The sequence below is a fragment of the Tinamus guttatus genome, unplaced genomic scaffold (assembly GCF_059628265.1).
Source record: "Tinamus guttatus ecotype Peru unplaced genomic scaffold, ASM5962826v1 Tinamus_guttatus_pri_ptg000322l, whole genome shotgun sequence".
In the NCBI taxonomy this organism is placed as follows: Eukaryota; Metazoa; Chordata; class Aves; order Tinamiformes; family Tinamidae; genus Tinamus; species Tinamus guttatus.
In genome coordinates, this window is record NW_028288856.1 from 1 (window position 1) to 21,082 (window position 21,082).

Consider the following 21,082-nt stretch of genomic DNA (forward strand, 5'->3'; position numbering starts at 1 on the left):
TTAACTTAGGTCTCCAGATTTAATCTTGTAGAAATTCTCAAGCAGTCTGCAAAGTTCATCATGCTTGGGTATCACGCCACTGCCTACCCTTCAAAACATCTATGCCTAGGAGATTCATGTGAAAAAATCCTACAGCCACCATGGTGTTGATGGGGTCTTCCTCTCCTGGTAACCATAGTGTCACTGGAGTCATAGGCACCGACTGTGTTTTTCCCAAGGCATTTAAAACAATTAGATTTCTAGATGGAATCGAGATTTGACATTCTTCTGCTTCGGTCCGCATTAGAGCGGTAATTTGTGCTCTAGTATCAATTAAAAAGGTTACCGGTCTTTTCCTTGGTTCTACAGCAACAGTAATCAATAAATCTCTTTTTGTATTGCAGGTGAGTTGTCTTACAAACATCCATCCTCCGCCTCCCCCCTCCCCCTCAGGGGCGGAGGGATTAGTTTCCCACCATTGTCTTCTTCTCAGCTGGCTCCTCCTCAAGGTCTATTAAGGGAAGGGCATTGGGGGATTGGTCTGAAAGCAGCCCTTTTCCCTGACCATTCCTGCCCTAGTTGTTCTAATTTTTTGGTCGGGAGTCCGTCCATCAAATCCCGGGGAATACCTTTCTGAAACCCTAGCCACCACAGCCCCTGTCGAGTTAGGGGTCTCTGTCTCCCAGAATTATGATCTCGGATCGACCCCAAGTCTTGGCCTTTCCCGGGGGGTGATTGCCGCCCACTAACCTGTTCTGAAGCACGTACGACCCTGATTTCAGTTCTTTGGGACAATCCGCCAACAGGGCCGTATTTTCTCCCAAAATTAATCAAGTCCTGGGCTATCTCCCCCCATGTCCATACTTTCCTCCCTGGCCGCCGATAGTCAGGGGTCACTATTCCCTCCAGAACGGCCGTAATTCTTTCTCCATCAGGGATGTTTTGAATTCTCCCTTGTAATTGAATCCCAATGGGTTTCAGGGAGTCAGGAAGTCCTCGTATCAGGGGAGTCATCCTCTCTGGGTCCACAGGCAGCATCATTGGGGAACCCTGGTTGGACTTCAGCTCCCGATCATACATCATCTGGAGACAGGCCGCCTTTTGTACACTTTCCGCTAACTGATCCACTGTCCCTGTTATGGCAAGGGGATCTCCCCTCTCCAAGGGGTTCAGGCCTCCGGCCCAATATGCAGCTCTCTGAGTCAAGGACTATGGGGCTTGGTGGTCACCGGTGGTCAGAAATACACCCGGACCCCAATATCCTTCTGCTTCTTTCTCTGACAATGAGATTCCATCCCCTCCTGACAAAGACACTCTCCACACATACTCCGTCTCTGATTCCTTTGCAGTTCTTGCGAAATCTTTTCTCAGCTTTGCTAATTCACTTGCAGTGAATGGGACTTCTTTGGTGATAACCTGAGGACGGTCATCACTATCATCCTCATATACATACTCTGTTTTAATCAGCGGACACACATGCAGGGGGGCTTTCTACAGCTTCTTTGGCCTTCTGCAAACCTCCCTGGGGATAAATTTGCTGTATCCCTTTCCCTGCACACGTCATTCCTACTTCTGACGGTGCATCTACTTCCCTCAAAAGTTGATTCCTCAACTCTTTCTTTAATATCATGTTTTGGTTCCTTTCCTCCTCCAAGAATTGTTTGTTCTCCTTTAACTGTTCCTGCAGAGCATTTACTGCCACTTGCAGGGAATCTATCAGAGTAGCTTATCCTATCTTCCACACTCTGCAGTTGAAACCAATGGTTCTTTGCCCAATCTTGTCCCTCGGGTGAGGAGCGAGATCGGTGTGCCTCTAAAAGATCATATAATTTCTCAATTCCTTCAACCCCAGAGGGCACATTATCACAAGCATCGGCTGCCTGCTGGGTGGCCATTTTCACAACAAAGGACTTATCATCCTGAGGGGGTCACACCTTAATATCCAAGTTTCCCCTATACGCTCCCAGGAGGCCACAGTTTATACTAACACCAAAGTTTCACAACACCAAAAGTTTTTCTACAAAGGGGTTATCATCCTGATAGGGTCACACCTTAACATCCAGGTTTAACATCCATCACTGTTTATAGAGACCCATTCTTAGTCACACTTATCTTCCCTAGTCAGAGACCTGTTTAACTTGTTGAGAAGTTGGGATGGACCAAATCAGGAAGCCTGCAGAAAACTGTTTATAGCTGAGTTTATCAGAATGAGTATTTAAAAAAAAAAAAAAAAGAAAGAAAGAAAAAGAGAGAGAGAAATAATATTTACATAGAATAGGGACCTCTATTTCACTGTTCCTACTTCTGTCCCCATTACTCAGCTACAGGAAAGGAGGTTAGTACTCAGAAGGAAAAAAAAAACAAACAAACAAAAAGCAGCTCACTAGATGTTGAAATAGATTAATTTTCTCTTATTGACATAAATATTCCTAACGTACCACAGCAAAACTGCATGATATTTCAGTCTTTCAGTGCTAGCTTTTTTGCAAGAGGGTCGCAACCCTAAAAGAAAAGTTGTATGTGCAATGACCTTAAAAATTTGCTGACTTCAGTGGAATTACTTTGCAAGCGTAAATGAGTGAATGGTTTTTCTCCTCCATTATTCACTGTATGCATGTTCAGAATAATTAGGCACAAATATTCTAGAGCTCTCAGGCAATATTTGAGTTCAAACACCAAAGAACCTTTCCCAATCCTTTTGTTCATATTGCAACTATCTTTAGATGATCTATGAAATTTTTTTGTTTGTTTGTTTCTTTAATGAATGTAAAGTTACAGAACAGTATGAACTCACTAGCAAATAGGTGGTTTTTCAATTTAAAATCTGCACAAGATGTAAATTTTTTTATCATGAATTAAAAAAAAAACAAGTTTAAAAGCAAGTATTTATTCTCCACCGACAGAGGATATGTCATCACCTTCAGGGCAGGTTTTGCTTTAAAAAGGATATAAAAATGATAATGGGTGTGGTCAGTCTTTTATGGAAATTTTGAAGGGTTGGTGGGACTCAAGAACAACCCCAGTGCTCTGTCTTCATGCTCAATATAGCCTACTACTAAGTGAATCTCTGCAGATTCACATCACAACCCCTGTAATGGGCGATCTTTCTCTTCTTATACAGGGCAATGTATTTGAATACCTTGGAGTGACATTTCCCCTGTCTGCCTTGCGCATTGGGATAGGAATCTGTCTGTTGAAAGGTCAGTAATGGACCGCAGAAAGTACTTTTCCCCTCTGCTGAAAAGTAGTTAGTTGATTAAATACAGGAACGTAATCAGGGAATGCAGAGATGCGACAAGGAAAGCTAAGGCACGGCTGGAAGGCAATCTGGCAAGGGACGTTAAAAATAACAAAAAAAAATTCTTCAAATACATTAACAGCAAAAGGAAAATCAGGGAAAACGTGGGTCCGCTGGCGGACGGGATGGGCACCCTGGTTACAAATAACACAGAAAAAGCAGAGTTGCTCAATGCCTTCTTTGCTTCGGTGTTTACCAAGGGCAGCCCATTAGAGCCCCAGGCCCTAGGGACAAGAGAAGAAGCCTGGAGAGAGGAAGACTTGCCCTGGGTAGAGGAAGATTGGGTCAGAGAGCACCTAAGGAACCTCGATACCCACAAATCCATGGGCCCTGATGGGATGCACCCCAGAGTGCTGCGTGAGCTGGCAGATGCCATAGCTAAGCCGCTCTCCATCATCTTTGAAAGATCCTGGAGAACAGGGGAGGTGCCGGAAGACCGGAAGAAGGCCAATGTCACGCCAGTCTTCAAAAAAGGCAAGAAGGAAGACCCAGGCAACTACAGGCCAGTGAGCCTCACCCCCGTCCCCGGAAAAGTGATGGAACGGCTCATACTGGCTGTTGTCTAGAGGCACATGGAGGACAAGAAGGTGCTCAAAAGTAGTCAGCATGGATTCACCAAGGGGAAATCTTGCCTGACTAACCTGATTGCCTTCTATGATGAAATGACCGGCTGGATAGACGAGGGGAGAGCGGTGGATGTCGTCTATCTCGACTTCACCAAGGCTTTTGACACCGTCCCTCACAACATCCTCCTGGGCAAGCTCCGGAAGTGTGGGATAGATGAGTGGACAGTGAGGTGGATTAGGAACTGGCTGGATGGCAGGGCCCAGAGAGTGGTGATCAGCGGTGCAGAGTCTAGTTGGAGGCCTGTAGCTAGCGGGGTCCCCCAGGGTTCAGTCCTTGGTCCAGTCCTGTTCAATTTATTCATCAATGACCTGGATGAAGGCACAGAGTGCTCCCTCAGCAAGTTTGCTGGTGATACAAAACTGGGAGGAGTAGCCGATACCCCAGAGGGCTGCGCTGCCATCCAGAGGGACCTGGACAGACTGGACAACTGGGCGGTGAAAAACCTCATGCAATTCAACAAGGCCAAGTGCAAGGTTCTGCACCTGGGGAGGAATAACCCCAGACAGACACCAGTACAGGCTGGGGACTGACCTTCTGGAGAGCAGCTCTGCGGAGAAAGACCTGGGTGTCATGGTGGATGATAAGTTGACCATGAGGCAGCAGTGTGCTCTTGTGGCCAAGAAGGCCAATGGGATCCTGGGGTGCATTAAGAAGAGCGTCTCCAGTAGGTCGAGGGAGGTGATCCTGCCCCTCTACTCAGCCCTAGTGAGGCCGCATCTGGAGTATTGTGTCCAGTTCTGGGCTCCACAGTATAAGAGGGATGTGGAGTTGCTCGAGAGAGTCCAGCGCAGGGCCACAAGGATGATCAGGGGCCTGGAACATCTGCTGCATGAGGAGAGGCTGAGGGAGCTGGGCCTGTTCAGCTTGGAGAAGAGAAGGCTGAGAGGGGATCTAATCAGTGTCTATAAATACCTCAAGGGAGGGAGTGCAGAGGACGGTGCTGGCCTCTTTTCAGTGGTGGCCACTGATAGGACTAGAGGAAATGGCCGGAAACTGAAGCACCAAAAATTCCATAGGAACTTAAGGAAAAATTTCTTAACAGTGAGGGTGACAGAGCACTGGAACAGGCTGCCCAGAGAGGTTGTGGAGTCTCCTTCTCTGGAGATCTTCAAAACCCGCTTGGATGCAGTCCTGTGCCACGTGCTTTAGGTGACCCTGCGTATGCAGTGGGGTTGGACTAGATGATCTCTAGAGGTCCCTTCCAACCCTAAGCATTCTATGATTCTATGATTTTACTGCAAAACATAGCCCTTGCACATCAGATACGTAGTTACACATTTGTAAGCAGTTGCTGCATGAAATGCAAAGATCGAAATGACGCTGTTATCTGGGAGGTTTTCTTAGATATCAAAATGTAACCTTAGGTTACACTTCTTTTTTTTTTTTTTTTTTTTTTTTCAAAAGATATTCCATATAAATCAGTATTCTGTCTTTAAAGAATAGGTAGGCATACATTACTTTTTAGACTAGGACAGTGATAAATGCACTACAAATGTAACATGACCTCTTGGAAATTGTTCCCATGTAGGCAAGAGGAAAGTGTCACATGGCATTAGGCACTTGGTCATAGACTGTGTTCTGGGCTAGAACATTAAACAGAAAAATAATCAATATTTACCTTTTAAAATGTTAACATACACTTTATATTCCATTCTCTTGCTTCTTTTTCTCCCTCTCAGTCAACATCTACAAGAAGGGTCAGATAGAGGATCCGGGGAACTACAGGCCTGTTGGCCTGACCTTGGTATCGGGGAAAATTATGGAGCAGATCATCTGGAGGGCGATCATACAGTATGTGTGAGCAACAACCAGGGGATTGTCTACTTAGACTTTAGGAAGGCCTTTGACACAGTCTCCCACTGCATTCTCTTGGAGAAGCTGGCAGCGCATGACTTAGACAAGTGTACTCTTCACTGGGTGAAAAACTGGCTGGATGGCTGGACCCAGAGAGTGGCGGTGAATGGAGATAAATTCAGCTGGTGACCAGTCATAAGCGGTGTTCCCCAGGGTTCAGTCTTGGGGCCGTTCCTCTTCAATATCTTTATCGATGATCTGGATGAGGGGATTGAGTGCACCCTCAGCAAATTTGCAGATGACACCAAGCGGGGAGAAAGAGTTGATCTGCTTGAGGGAAGGAAGGCTCTGCAGAGGGATCTGGACAGGCTGGATCGATGGGCTGAGGCCAACTGTATGAGGTTCAACAAGGCCATGTGCTGGGCCCTGCACTTTGGTCACAATAACCCCATGCAGCACTACAGGCTTGGGGCAGAGTGGCTGGAGAGCTGCGCGGCAGAAAAGGATCTGGGGGTGTTGGTCGACAGCCGGCTGAACATGAGCCAGCAGTGTGCTCAGGTGGCCAAGAAGGCCAATGGCGTCCTGGCTTGTATCAGGAACAGTGTAGCCAGCAGGACTAGGGAAGTGATCGTCCCCTTGTATTTGGAGCTAGTGAAGGCGTACCTCAAATACTGTGTTCAGTTTTGGGCCCCTCACTACAAGAAAGACATGGAGGCGCTGGAGCCTGTCCAAACGAGGGCAACGAAGCTGGTGAAGGGGCTGGAGCACAGACCTTATGAGGAATGGCTGAGGGAGCTGGAGTTATTTAGTCTGGAGAAGAGGAGGCTCAGAGGACACCTTATTGCTTTCTACAACTACCTGAAAGGAGGTTGTAGCGAGGCAGGGGGTTGATCTCCAGAATAACTACTGAATATAGAACAAGAGAAAATGGCCTCAAGCTGTGCCAGGAGAGGTTCAGGTTAGATATTAGGAAGACTTTCTACACGGAAAGAGTAGTCAAGCATTGGAACAGGCTGCCCAGGGAAGTGGTGGAGTCATCATCCCTGGCAGTATTCAAGAAACGTGTAGATGAGGCACTTAGGGACGTGGGTTAGCAGGCATGGTGGTGATGGGTTTATGGTTGGTCTTGATGATCTTGAAGGTCCGTTCCAACCTTAAGCATTCTATGACTCTATGATTCTATGATAATGATTCTATGTATGTTGAGTGAGCTAGTTAGAGTTATTTTGATTATGTGTGTCGCATACCTTTGTAGGAAAGAGCGCTTTAAGTCGAAGAAGTTGTATTGGGAAGTGGAAAATCTGGAATTCAGCTCATATGGTCGCAGTCATCAATTTCTGTTCAGTTCCTTTTGTCCTCTGTAATCTGGAGGAAGTCCTTTCTGCAACCTGTAACTTTATTTTCTCACCTGAAAAAAATGAAAGCATTTTCTGGTCTCACAGGTACTGTCCAATGCTAACCTCATTGGTGTCCATGAGTACAGAAGAATGGCTAGAGAGCCGAGGACATGCCCTCCCAGAAGGCCTGCACAATCCAGGCCTTGAGATGGAGGCGTGCCCTTGAGCTGTCCTTGACTAGGCAAGAATAGAGAACTTGGCTATCCGATTCGGGTAAACAGGATGCCCGAGCGCTGACGTAGTTAATAGTGCGCAGATATGACGGGAGACCAATAGTAGCTATCGCAGCCGCGCATGTAGCCAATGAGAAGGCAATCTGAGTGCGGGGACACTGCATGGGCAGTGCTGCACTGTATAAATGTAACACGTTTGAGCCAAATAAACGAGCAAGATTCTTAACTCACATTGAGTGTACATCTTGACTCTGGCTGACTTCCAACATCTGGTGCCCGAACAGGGACCCTGGAACAACGCTTCAATGTAGATCGCTTAAATGCGGGCTTAAATGCGGATCACTTAAATGCGGAACTACGCTTCAATGCGGATCGCCTAAACGTGGAAAATCCCCTTGAATCTGCATCCCAAAGACGCTGGTTAAGGAGGCAGACGGAGGTGTGGAAGTCAGAAGCAGGCAGGCGTCTGCGGTAGCAGATAAGCTGGACCTGGCCCGAAAGAAAAGGCACGGACCTGCACCGGTAAGACCGCTTTCGAGAATGGATAGGGAAGCGGCACTCACTTTGCTGGGACAAATTCTCGCTAAGCGAGAGGCCAGCATGCGTACGAAGAAGCTCTATGAGCTGTGCAAATGGGCACGAGACAAGGGACACTTGCAAAGCCCCGAGCTGATGTTTAGTGTCATGGAGTGGTTGGCGGCGGCCGAGGCAGCAGCGGTGAAACTCCTCCAACGTATCCTTTCTACGAGAGGACTTAAATATGATAAGGGCACCTTAGAAAAGCTGCTGACATGGGCCTGGGAAAGGCAACTGATTCCCACGGTGAATGCTGCTTTCAAGCTGTCTACCTGGGACAGAATAGGGGTGGAGGAAGAAGCAGTGGTTAAACTCCTCCAACATATTCTCTCTAAGAGAGGAATTAAGCATGATGAACAGAACCTCTGCGAGCTTTCGATCTGGTGCAGAGAGAATGGGTTCAAAGCCGAGCCCCACCTAGTATTCGATGTGGAGACGTGGGAGAACATAGGGCAGCAGCTCTGGAATCATATCGCTGATGGGGATAAGCAGGCCAGGGACCTTGCTACTACATGGCAGCTGGTCCTGTCTACCTTATCCGATGTGAAAGCCAAAAGGAAAGTGGCCGTCGGAGCCACGTCCGCCTTTGCGAGCACTTCAGGACCGGGATCGCCACGCCACCGAAAACCACTGGTGTTTGGAGATCCATCGCCAACCCCCCCCACCCGTGCCTGCCTCTGTGCCTGCACCTGCGGCGCCTACACCGTCTGTGCCCCCGCTTCCGGACCCCCCCAGCGAGCCTGAAGAACGGCCGGGCTGGGTCCAGGACTTGTTAGATCGCCTTGAAAAAAAGGAGAAGGGGGCCGGGGAAGAAAAGGCGAATGAGATCAAGGAGACTTATGTTGCTGAGGGCTTGACGAAAGCCAGGAGGGAGGTGCAGGGGGATTTGATCCGTCTTTTAAAGTGGGGGTTGGAGAATTGTAATGCTTTAAGTGAGGACAGAAACCATTATTAGGGCTATTGTTTCTATTTGCTATGTTCATCTCTATTATGTGTTGTATCCTTTGTATATTGATGCTGACACGAGGTATGGTTGAAAGGTGGAAATTTGTATGATCTGTAGAGTCATAAAACTATTGGGCGAAATAGGATCCAGACCTTGAGAAAGAAGATGCTTGCCTGCCCGAGCTGAGCGATAAGGAGCGCGGAGGCAACTGCTCAGCCAGGTTCACAGCTGACCTCCTCCGAAAGCAGTTGAAGGCGGCTGCTCAACCGGGCTTGTAGCCAACTTAACTGCAAACATCCTCTAAATTAATCTGAAGGTCAAGCACCCGAGAGGGAGGGAGATGAGAAAGGCAGGACCCTCAGACTGACGGCTGGGACCATTTACTGGTATGCGCACCTGCGCAGCCAGGAGAGAAGGTTAGGTGACTGAAGGCGGAGTTCGTCCACCCCCCCCACCCCCCGATCTGCCTGCAGGGACATACTGGCCCTACGTGGCAGGATGCACCGGGCATAAACAGACAGCGCAGAGAGAGGAGGGGGCGAGACTCCTAACACCGAGGCCTACGTTGTCTCTGCGGGGACGCCCGCCAAGTTAGGAGCCTGTCAGCAAACCTCTAATCTGCCAACTCGAGAGAATGTTCAGTCTCAGTATCCTGCCGACAAGTATTACCTCAAGAGTAATTAGGCATACTTTGCTGCTTTAATGTGCTTTCACCTGAATAGCCGTAGCCACTTTGTTCTGTGTGATTATTGCCGAATCCCAAGACCATTCACAACCTAATTGGCAACGAGGATGGGATTCGACAATTGAAACAGTGGAACTCACTAGTGGAGTGCACAGCTACGTGAGGTCGTGCCACTGGATAGAAACTGTGTTCGTGCTATTTGTGTGTGTGGTCTTTAGATCTTTAATGTGTAATATATATCAGCAGACAGGGCTGAATAAGCACAACAAGTAAGTGCAGAATTTGAAAGTGGGAAAGCCAGGAATAACTCAGACTGCGGCACCGCCCCCCATCTCCCCCGCCCACCCCCCCCACCGGTGGAGGGCTGGGAGCCGTACTCTGACTTGTATCCTTGGAAAGAGACTAGGGAAATACTTCAGCATGGGAAACAAGAATGAAGTGACGGCCAAGCTCCAGTGTGACTGACACGGAAGGACCAGCAACGGTCCTTACAAATTGTAAAAGCCTCAATTGCTACTGGAGCGGAGGCCTCCTTAATATATGGAAATCCCAAGCAATTTCTGGGGAGGAAACCAAATTGAAGCTGTGCAAACATAAATAGAAATGGAAATAGAGAACCTGCCAAAAAGACTGGGACATCTTAATAATCGATTTAAAAGACTGATTCCTTACCATACCGTTGCATCCCGAGGATCATGAAAAATTCGCGTTCTCTGTACTCTCCGTTAACAAACAAGCCCCTATGCAGTGATATCATTGGGTAGTGCTTCTCCAAGGTATGAAAAATTCGCCCACCCTGTGCCAGCACTATGTCTCGTGGCCATTAACTCCCATCTGTCAGATACACCCTGAAATAATGATCTACCATTATATGGACGATATCTTAGTAGCCGGAAAGCATCTGGAGGCAGAAAGTCTGCTGACAGAGATGGAAAAGCTCCTAGGAGCGGGAGGTATGCAGATAGCACCAGAGAAAGTACAACGGCAGCCAGCTTGGCGCTACCTGGGCTGGGAGATTACCAGAACAGTTGTTAGGCCACAAAAGCTCTTTCTGTGAACAGAAGTCACTACCCTAAACGATGTACAGAAGCTCCTGGGCAATATTAATTCGGTACGCTTGGTGTGCGGTATTTCCAATGTGGATATAGAACCCCTCATACGACTCCTTCGGGGGGGAGGTGGAGTTGATGCCCCACGTGAGCTTTCCCCCAAAGCAAAGCTAGCACTACAAAAGGTATCCGAAAGGGTATCAACCGCATATGCCAGTTGCTGGGACCCTGATAAACCGGTGGGTTTGCTCTTGCTAAACTACAACCACTACCCGCTGCTGCTATTGATGCAATAGTTTGAGGATAGAGATCCCTTTCAATACACTCGAGTGGATTTTTTTGCCTATTCAACCTAAGCGTACGGTGACAACTCTTTTAGAAGCTTTTGCACAGCTGATAATGAAAGGCCGATCTCGGGCAGTGGAAATAGCAGGATTTGAACCCAGTTTTATCGTTGTGCCATTGGCTGCAGAATACCTACAGTGAGCTTTACAGAACTCTGTGCCACTTCAAGTTGCCCTCTTGGACTATCCAGGGAAGGTTAGAGTCCACCTGCCACCCCATCATTTTATGACCGCGGTCAAACTTGGACAGTTCGAGGAGCGCCCTCCTCGGCGATCCCCAACGCCGGTTAAGGGAGTGACTGTGTTTACAGATGCCGGAGGGAGATCACAGAAGTCAGCATTAATCTGGAAAGAGGGAGACGTCTGGAAGGAGGTGGTGCTATAGGACTTTAGTGGTTCCACTCAACAACTAGAATTATGTGCTGTCATCATGGCTTTTCAGCAGCTCCAGCATGGACGGGCCCCACGCCAGATAAGTTTCAACAGGCTCAGCATTCCCATCAATTTTTCCATCAGTCTGCCAAGGCGCTACGATGACAGTTTAACCTGACAGACGCTGAGGCATGAGGGATTATACAAACTTGCCCTGATTGTCAGCAATTCACGAGTGGCCACCCGACTGGGGTGAATCCCAGAGGTACCGGTCCGTTGGAACTGTGGCAAATGGACGTTACCCATATACCAGAGTTCGGCAGACTAAAATATGTCCGTGTGTCGGTCGACTGTTTTTCTATGGCCGTCTGGGCCGCGGCACAGACGGGTGAATCCAGCAAATATGTCCAACGCCACATGCGGGTGGCTATGGCAGCATTAGGAGTCCCACAAAGGGTAAAAACTGATAATGGGTCTGGCTATGTCGCACGAGGGACACAAGAGTTTTTCCATCTTTGGGGCATAGAGCATGTTACGGGCATTCCACACACCCATACTGGGCAGGCCATAGTGGAACGTATGAACCAAACGCTGAAACGCCAGCTTCAAAAACAAAAAGGGGGAGAATTGGGAATTATGCCTGCAGAGAGATTGGCAAAAGCAGTATATATTTTAATTTTTTTGAGATTACCCCAGGACAGCCTAGTCCCTCTGATGGTCAAACACAGGGTGGGCTAAAGGGAGCCCTGACAGAAGTAAAGTCGGGCCCGTGTAAGGTGATGCTGAGAGACTGGAACACGGGAAAATGGACGGGACCTTTGGACTTGATAACCTGGGGAAAAGGGTATGCTTGTGTCGTTACAGATACTGGAACCAGATGGGTGCCAGCGAAATGGGTGAGACCTTGGCTGGAAGCAAACTCGCATACATCAGATGTAGCAGGCAAGCAACCGGTTCCCATAGTGCGCAAGAAGCCCCCACGGGCCCTACCTCCTGGATACTTCCTAATATGTGGCGATCGGGCTTGGCCGGAGGTCCCCTCTTGGCCGGTGGGCGACCCATGCTTTCTAGGGAAGCTGGCCATGCTACACCCTTTGCTGCAGATGCTGGTGATGGCAAGGGCTGGCCATCAACGGCTGCGTTGCAGCTTAGACCTCCTGGAACAAAGTTGCAAAAGCAAGGTGGAGCTTTGGCCTTGGTGGGCGAATTGGATGGCCTCGGTGGTAGCCCCAGTAGGTGTGACGAAGGCGTTGATGACCATTGAAAACCTGGGCTGTTTGGCTCGTAAGGAACTAAACCTAACTTCTCAAGCGCTATCTGAGCTTGCTCTTGACATGCATAGCATACGCAAGGCCGCTGCTGCAAGGGCACATAAGAACTTGCAGACGTTGTCAGGTTGGGTGGTGAAGCAGGCCAACGCAACGAGCTTGGTTCTCAGTGACCTGGCTCAAGATCTGTCCACTGTACAGCATGCGGTCCTGCAGAATAGAGCGGCCATAGATTTCCTATTATTGGCCCATGGATACGGATGTGAGGATTTCGACGGGATGTGCTTCATGAATCTTGAAGATCACTCGTTGTCCATACACAAGCAGATCAAACAGCTCATGGACCACTCTCAGAAGATCAAAGAGGACGTCGGCTTATTTGGGATTGATGCCTTATCAGACTGGTTGGGTCTCGGGGGATGGCTCAAGGGCCTCATGAAAACGAGACTTCTGCTTTTGATTATTGTGCTTGTTGGCTTGTGCTTGCTGAGCTGTGCCTTATCCTGTGCAAAACAAATGCTATTTTCCATTTCTAATCAGGCCTGGCTTGTGCAAAAGAAAAAAGGGGGAATTATAGAAGAATGGCTAGAGAGCCGAGGACATGCCCTCCCAGAAGGCCTGCACAATCCAGGCCTTGAGATGGAGGCGTGCCCTTGAGCTGTCCTTGACTAGGCAAGAATAGAGAACTTGGCTATCCGATTCGGGTAAACAGGATGCCCGAGCGCTGACGTAGTTAATAGTGCGCAGATATGACGGGAGACCAATAGTAGCTATCGCAGCCGCGCATGTAGCCAATGAGAAGGCAATCTGAGTGCGGGGACACTGCATGGGCAGTGCTGCACTGTATAAATGTAACACGTTTGAGCCAAATAAACGAGCAAGATTCTTAACTCACATTGAGTGTACATCTTGACTCTGGCTGACTTCCAACACATGAGGACTGCAGGTAATTTGGTGCTGAGAACAAAGGAAAGGCCTGTTAAAAAAAAAAAAAAAGTGAAGACAGAATTGATTTTAACCATAGCCATATTTCCTGCCAATACTGACATATTAGCTTCATTTTCCATTATATCTGTAGTTGTTTTATTTTAGCCAAAAAAAAGTAAACTCCCAAGCAGTGTTTAAGCTGTCTTATTTTTTGGCCTATTTCTAGGTTCCGGTGGTTATACAGAGGCTTAAGAAAGTTTACACACTTACAAAGTGTTATTCCCTGAAGCAGCAATGGTTAATTTTTCTAAAGAACTTTTAGTTCTTTAGTTCTTTAGTTCTTTAGTTCCAAGCTTTTAGTTTGAGGTAGTGCTGACATGGTTTCTGATACCATCCTTGTTTAATGGAAACTAGACAGATTAGGGACTCTATGAGCTCTATGACCCACTCTAAGGTGGGTTTTTTTCTGTTTTGATCATCTAGACTAAAGAATCAAGAATGGAAACATCACAACTAATGGATGACAGGATAGTTTCATTGGATAAAGAAGAAAAAAAAAGAGGCAAATCTAAGAGAATATTAATATTCTAGCAGATTACCTCAGTGTTCATAGATCACCACCTCTAGCTTCTGATGCCTCAAAATTTCACCTTTGTTAGTCAGTGTGAACAACTAGTACTTCAGAAAATCTAGTTTCCTTTCAACTTTCAGTGTTGAGAGCTCATGCTAGAAAATGGAGTCCAAACAAAAGCAAGATGAGTAGTATCATAAATAAATAAATTGGTCAGCACAGAGATCGCATGATATTTGGATTATTTCACTTCAGTTTCACTTTTTAATTCACTTTGTATTCACTTTTGAATAGTATTTACCCCACTGTTCATGTGCCTACATGTCCTTCAGTTAATCCTTCTTCTGTCATCAGTAATCCAGGGTATATATTATCTCTACCATGGGTACAGACGCAACCTAGCTCAAATAGCACTATCTGTACCTAGAATTGGAAGCACTGGGCAAGGGAGGGAGCCATCAGCAGTAGATAGATAAATGTATCCTCACAAAGTGCGCTCAGACCAGTGACTTCATAACATCATCCTGCTGGGTCTGAGCTGAATCCAAGCAAAACTCCTACTTTTGCATGTCTGCCACAGGACAAAAAAAAAATCTGTAATTTTCTTGGTTTTTTTGTTTTGAAAGTGGACATCGGTCATTGTCGGGATGGACAGGGATGCGTGCTATACGTAAGCCTTTATTGATCAAGCAGATACAATACTTCAGACCCCACGCTCGCGCGTGCACGTGTGTGCTTTCTCCTCCTCCCGAGTCCTTCTTTTATCCTCTCCATCCTGATCATGGCTGCATGTTGATTCGTGATTGGCTGTCCGCTTAGTTCCTCTTTGTTGGCAACTTCCATGTCTTCACTTACTTTAAGTTGTTTACTTGCTGCAGTCCAGGTTTTTTCAATCTTGTTCAAGGACATGGTAACTTGAGAAGATCCCGGCTCTCAGACAAGCTGAAGGCCATCCGACCAGCTCTCAGTCCCCGCATCTCCCCCTTTTTGTTTTTCTACGATGAATGCCGCGTTCACCATCTGCTGCAGGGCCCTTTGCAGACAGAATAGCAAACAAGGCAGCATCTTTAATACCACTAACACCATTCCCATCACAGTCATTCCTATTTTAATCCATGCCATCTTCCTTCCTGGGACTCCCCAATTACTCAGCCAATCGCTGAGCCATCCGGTCCCTTATTTGCTGAAGCCTCCTATGTATAGATACTGAATGCTCACTGAGATTCATACAGCACATCCCTTCAAAGTCTTCGCACCCATGCCCTTGCATTAACAGCAAAAAGTCTATGGCAGCCCTATTTTGTAGCATGGTGTGGCAAACCGAATCTACATCAACTAGTAAGCCCACTAAAGCAAGCATTGTTGTGTTTGTTTGTTTAGCAAGCCAACATCCTAGTTTTGCAAGCTTTTTATGAGCAGCAGCCGTGAGCAGCAGCCGTAAAGTTGCTTTTTCTCCTTGTGTGCTGAAGAACACCTGCACTGCCGTCCTTGAGGTTGGTTATCTACTAATGAGGCATCCTGTACTGCTGTCCTTGAAGCAGGCCTCCACATCTCCCCCTTCTTTATTTAACCACTGTACTGCCATAGCTAGTTTTACATGATCAATCAATCAATCATTGAACACATAACAAGAAGCAAAGTAGACACATTAGCAATAAACAAAATGTGGTTAGTTCAATAATTAGAAACTTTACAACTTGCGTTGACATGGCTAAGCAAAAGGTCGTTTAGTTTGTCGTGTCTACTCCCACAGCTTCTTGGTTATCAAGCCTTGCTCGCTGGACCAGGGCCTACGCAGCGTCAGGGTTAATAGACTGGCCATTTCAGCATCTTCTCCCATATCCCCTCATTTTTTGTTTTTCATTTGCACTGGCAATACTTGCTTCAGAGCGTGTTTAACAACAAATTGCATTAGCTGTAACAAGCATGGAATACAAAGCATAATCCCGAAAAAAGATTAAGAATCACTACAAAAGCTCTAACATCTCTTTTACAAGTGACAAATCCATATCGATTGGGGTCGAGTTTATGCCATGATTTAGGGTATAGTTTCTAACTAACAATTGACTTACACACAAAATCTCAGCCTCTAATAACAACTACATTGCAAGCACACATATTAGAGTCAGTAAACACAGTCTGGTTATAAATTTCATTAATTAGCACGTATTTATACATTGTTCTAAAACACGTGCATCCTTTCCTTACATAAGCTAATGCAGTTTTTTTATTACTCTGTGGATTGATCTCAAAATGGCACACGCTCTCCTTGGCATCAAAGCAAACATTGCTCGCTTTAAGGGCATCATCTTCACATATGAACCCCAGTCCCTGTTCTAAAATACAGGCTTCTAGATCTACTGATTGCCATTTTTTATCAGACATCCTTGCCCATATTCGGTGGTCGGGGCGGGGTGGGGGTGGGGGGGTGCGGGTAGAGCACAGATTCATTGGTGTTAATTCCCAGAGCTGTAAACCTTCTCCATGGTGACATCTGCCACGGTCAGTATGTAGGCGATGACTGCACTGAGGAACTGGTCGTGGGTGAAGTTCACAGGTCTCCACCACACTTGTAATTCTTTCTCCATGGCCGTGTCCCCCATGATTTTTCAGATCTCACTGGGGAGGTCTCCGTTGTCTCCGCCTCTCAATATACCTGCAATGACATTCTGCACCCACGTCTGGGCCTGGATGCAACTAAGAGTGAGGGACATTATTTTGTTCCCCTGTTCGATGACAGATAGTTGGATTGTGCAACCATCCCTGGGGCAACCTGGTGAACGTATATTGTCGCCCCTGCGAAGTAAAGGCAAACTGATCCCAATGCTCCTCAGCAATGGGTCTGGTAAAGAAAGCTTTAGCCAAATCAGTTACTGCATATCAAGTTCCAGAATGCTTCTGGATTTTTTCTATCAATGTGACAATGTCTGGTACAGCTGTTGTAAGAGGTGGGGTGTGTGAATTTAATTCTCTGAAATCCACAGTCATTCTCCATGACTCATCACACTTTTTGACAGGCCAGACAGGGTTATTCCAAGCTGTGGTAGTAGGTTTTAAAACTCCTGCATCCATTAGGTCTTTAATTGTCTGCGAAATTTCTTCATACCCCCTCCCAGAATCTTGTACTGTTTCATGGCCGTCAATTTAGTTGCGGCAAGAATCTGCACAGAGGGCATTTTTACTTTTCTGACTAAAATTGTCTGGGCACTAATATAGTTCTTTGTTCCAAATTGGTACAAACCGTCAGAAAGGTTCAAGGCAATCCCTTTAAATTATCAATCCCAATTATATATTCAGGGACAGGCATAATCATAACTGAATACAATCATTTTGGGAGGTTCCCTATTTTCATTTCTATTTGTGTTTGCACAGCTTCAATTTGTTTTCCCCCCAAACCAGTAATAATTAGATATTGTCCTTTAAATTTCTTGGTATTTCTATATATTAAGGAGGCCTCCACTCCAGTAGCAACTGAGGCTTTTACAATTTGTGAGGATCGTTGCTGGTCCTTCCGTGCCATTCGCACTGGAGCTTGGCTGTCGCTTCATTCTTGTTTCCTATGCTGAAGTATTTTTCTAGTTAGAGTACGGCTCCCAGTCATCCACTGGTGGGGGAGGGTGAGGAAAAGGCGGGGGAGGGGGAGCGCAGTCTGAGTTATTCCTGGCTTTCCCGCTTTCGAATTCTGCACTTTCTTGTTGTGCTTATTCAGCCCTCTCTGCTGATACATATTGCACAAGAAAGATCTAAAGACAACAGACACAGACAGTACGAACACAGTTTCTATCCAGTGGCATGACCTCACGTAGCTGTGCACTCCACTAGTGAGTTCCACTGTTTCAATTGCCGAATCCCATCCTCGTCGCCAATTAGGTTGTGGATGGGCTCGGGATTCGGCAATAATCACACAAAACAGGGTGGCTACCACGAGCCTTTATTCAGTTGAAAGCATGTCGAGGGTCACTCGAATGTTGAGGCTCACTCCACAAATCAGAGTGAGCAGGACTTTAATATGAAGGTGGTTTAACTTGTGGCGAGTGCCGAAGCCTTCTCCACAAGCTGGAGAGAACAACACCTCTATGGGAAGTGAAGTCAACTCCACTCTGCTGTTGTCTGTAGCAGGGCTTTATACCGGTGCAGGTGGGCATGCGCTGAGGAGCAGCCCTCATTGGCTACAGGCTCCCAGCTGATTGGTTCTCCTCCAGGTGTTCGGTTGCTAGGCGTCGATCCAGTTCCCCACAAACTCCACTTTCTTATATATTCTTACTAAGGCCCCAACATCTCCCCCTCTTTTTTCCAAAAAAGAAAAATTAGCAATAAACATTGCAACATTCACAAAAAACAAATTAACATAGCTGTAATCCTCAGCATTTCCCCTCTTTTTACAAAAAACAAAAATTGGCAATATCATGCATCAAATTATTACGAACAAAAACAAAGTAACATAGTTGCAAGCATAAATATAACCATTCTGGTTACGCATAAGTGTAACAATTTCTATAATTCATGGTCCATTAATTGTTTCTGTCCTTTCGCAACCACGGTCGTACCCACTTGGCTGGTACCCAGGTCGCTCCGTCTCTTCCAAGTATGCACGCATATCCTCGTCCCCATGTAACTAACTCAACTGGACCTTCCCAGATCTGTTTCTGTGGACAAAAGACTTCCACCTGTACTTCTTTCCCGAAAGGTCAGCTGAATTTTTTGAAAAATGAGTGAAAATGGGTACGTTATCATCATTCCTAGGGTTGAGCCAATTCAAAACGTAGCATGCTTTACTTGTTAACTCATAGGGACCCATCTCCCCCTCTTTTTTCAAAACAGACAGTAATTGTTTTAAATTTCGATGGTGTCGCTCGATGATGGCCTGACCACCCGAATTATACGGGATACCCATCTGATGGGTTATTCCCCATTGCTGAAAAAAGTTTTTACAGATGTTGCTCTTATACGCCGGTGCATTATCTGTTTTTATGATGTCCGGTTTCCCTAAAACAGCAATTACCTGAGCCCAGTGTTTGCAGGCTGACTTAGCATTTGTAGAAGTGGCTGGGGTCGCCCAGAGAGCCTTTGAGCAGGTATCCACCGTAACATGTAGATATTTTAGTCGGCCAAAGGGAGTGAATTCCGTAACATCTGTTTGCCATATCTGCCTCGGTTGTAGTCCTCTTGGATTGGTACCCATTTCCTGTAAAGGGGTCAGTCTTGCGCAATCCGGACAGGCAGCAATGATAGCACGAGCTGCCGCTCGGGAAATTTTAAATTCATGTTGTAACGCTCGAGCAGATTGATGAAAGAATGAATGAGACGTTGATGCCTGTTGTTCCGCCGAACAAGAAATACCCGCTGCTGACACGGCACTGTCTATGACTGCATTACCTTCTGTTAAAGGGCCCGGTAATGCAGTATGACTACGAATATGCGATACCCAAAAGGCATGCTTTCTTTGTTGAATGATGTTCCATAGCTGGACGAACAAAGCTTGGAGATTATGGTTATTTACGCGTCCTATAATTGCCCTATGAATTCTTTGAACGATGCCTACTACATATAGGGAGTCAATAACTATATTCATGGGCCGATCATGAAAAGTTAGAAATGCCCAAATTACCGCTTTTAATTCTAGAACCTGCACGGATGCAGTTTCCCGTCGAATCTGAGTTTTCCAACGATCTGACTCCCGGAAAGCGTACCCATATTTCCCGGTTTTGCCGCTAGCATCTGTGAATACAGTAATCGCGTTCGATAATGGTCTTAAACTCTGGATTTCTCGTTCTTCCAGCTCCAAAGAGGTGTGGAAGAGAGGATGCTTGGGATAATGATTGTCCACTCTAATGCCCTGAATAGCTAGAGCAAATTCTGCACTTTTCAAACACCATTCTTCAACTAACTCCAGGGTCTTTAGAGGCAGGATAATACTATCAGGCTCTCTGCCGGCAATTGTTCGTACGCGTTGCCGGGCTTTCAAAATTCCCATTCCAATTGCTTCATGCCTTTGAGTTAGGGTACGTCGCAAGTGGCTTGGGAGAAAAACCCATTCCAGTACAAACAGGATTCCTTTTTCATCTATCTGGGCGATAATTATTGCCACCTCCCTTTCCCGATTATAGACCACCAGAGATATTGGTAATCTTTCCTGGAACCTGTAGGCCGCTGTTTCTGCTATCTTTTCCTCGATTCGTTCTAAGGCTGCGACAGCCTTTGGGGTTAAGCTCCGCTTTTCTGCGGGCTCTTTAGCTCCCCTAAGCAGTTGAAGCAACGGCTCCATTTCCGCATTTGTAATGCCGCAAAAATTCCTGATCCATTGGATGTCTCCCACCAATTTTTGTACACAGTTAACGGTGTCAATTTTCGTCTGCAATTTAAGCTTCTGAGGTCTAATTCTGGCTTCTGTGATGACCATACCCAGATAATTCCAAGGAGCTTGCCTTTGAATCTTTTCAGGGGCAATGACCAGGCCAAATTCCTTTAAACAGTTAATTAGCTCCTCTTCCTGCTCAGTTGGCAAAACTTCAGGGCTTGCTATTAGAATATCATCCATATAGTGGTATGTGATCAAGTCGGGGTGCTTTTCCCTCCAGGGTTTCAGGGCCAAACTCACAAACCATTGACAGATGGTTGGTGAATTTTTCATTCCTTGGGGAAGAACTACCCACTGGTATCGCTCCGATGGGCCTTCCCTGTTAATTGTAGGCACCGTAAATGCAAATTTTTCACTGTCTTCTGGGTCAAGCGGTATATTAAAGAAGCAATCTTTTAGATCGATTACTAACAAACTCCATGCCTGTGGGAGCATAACAGGTGAGGGCAACCCTGGTTGTAGAGCTCCCATGTTTTCCATGCATGCATTAACGGCTCTGAGATCCTGTAACAACCTCCACTTTCCAGATTTTTTCCTGATGGTGAAAATAGGAGTGTTCCAGGGACTTGTTGACGGCTTAATATGACCCTGATCTAACTGTTCTTTAACTAATTCCCTTAGATGATGCAGCTTTTCCTCCGGTAGCGGCCATTGGTCCACCCATACAGGGTCCTTTGTAATCCATTTTAGCTTTAAAGTAGGGCGGAAGCTGCCCCCA

General features: G+C 46.5%; 1 protein-coding gene and 1 pseudogene across 1 annotated transcript in view; both read right to left on the bottom strand.

The window, feature by feature from the left end:
- Window positions 1-729: 729 nt before the first annotated feature.
- Window positions 730-1,552, bottom strand: LOC148593927 (uncharacterized; annotated as a pseudogene).
- A 6,078-nt stretch (window positions 1,553-7,630) lies between these two features.
- The window catches only part of LOC148593928 (uncharacterized), a 42,371-nt gene continuing 28,919 nt past the window's right edge, over window positions 7,631-21,082 (bottom strand). Inside the window, exon 4 of the mRNA XM_088529023.1 lies at window positions 7,631-7,757. Coding sequence (XP_088385149.1) covers window positions 7,631-7,757 — 127 coding nt within the window. The remainder of the gene's footprint in view (window positions 7,758-21,082) is intronic.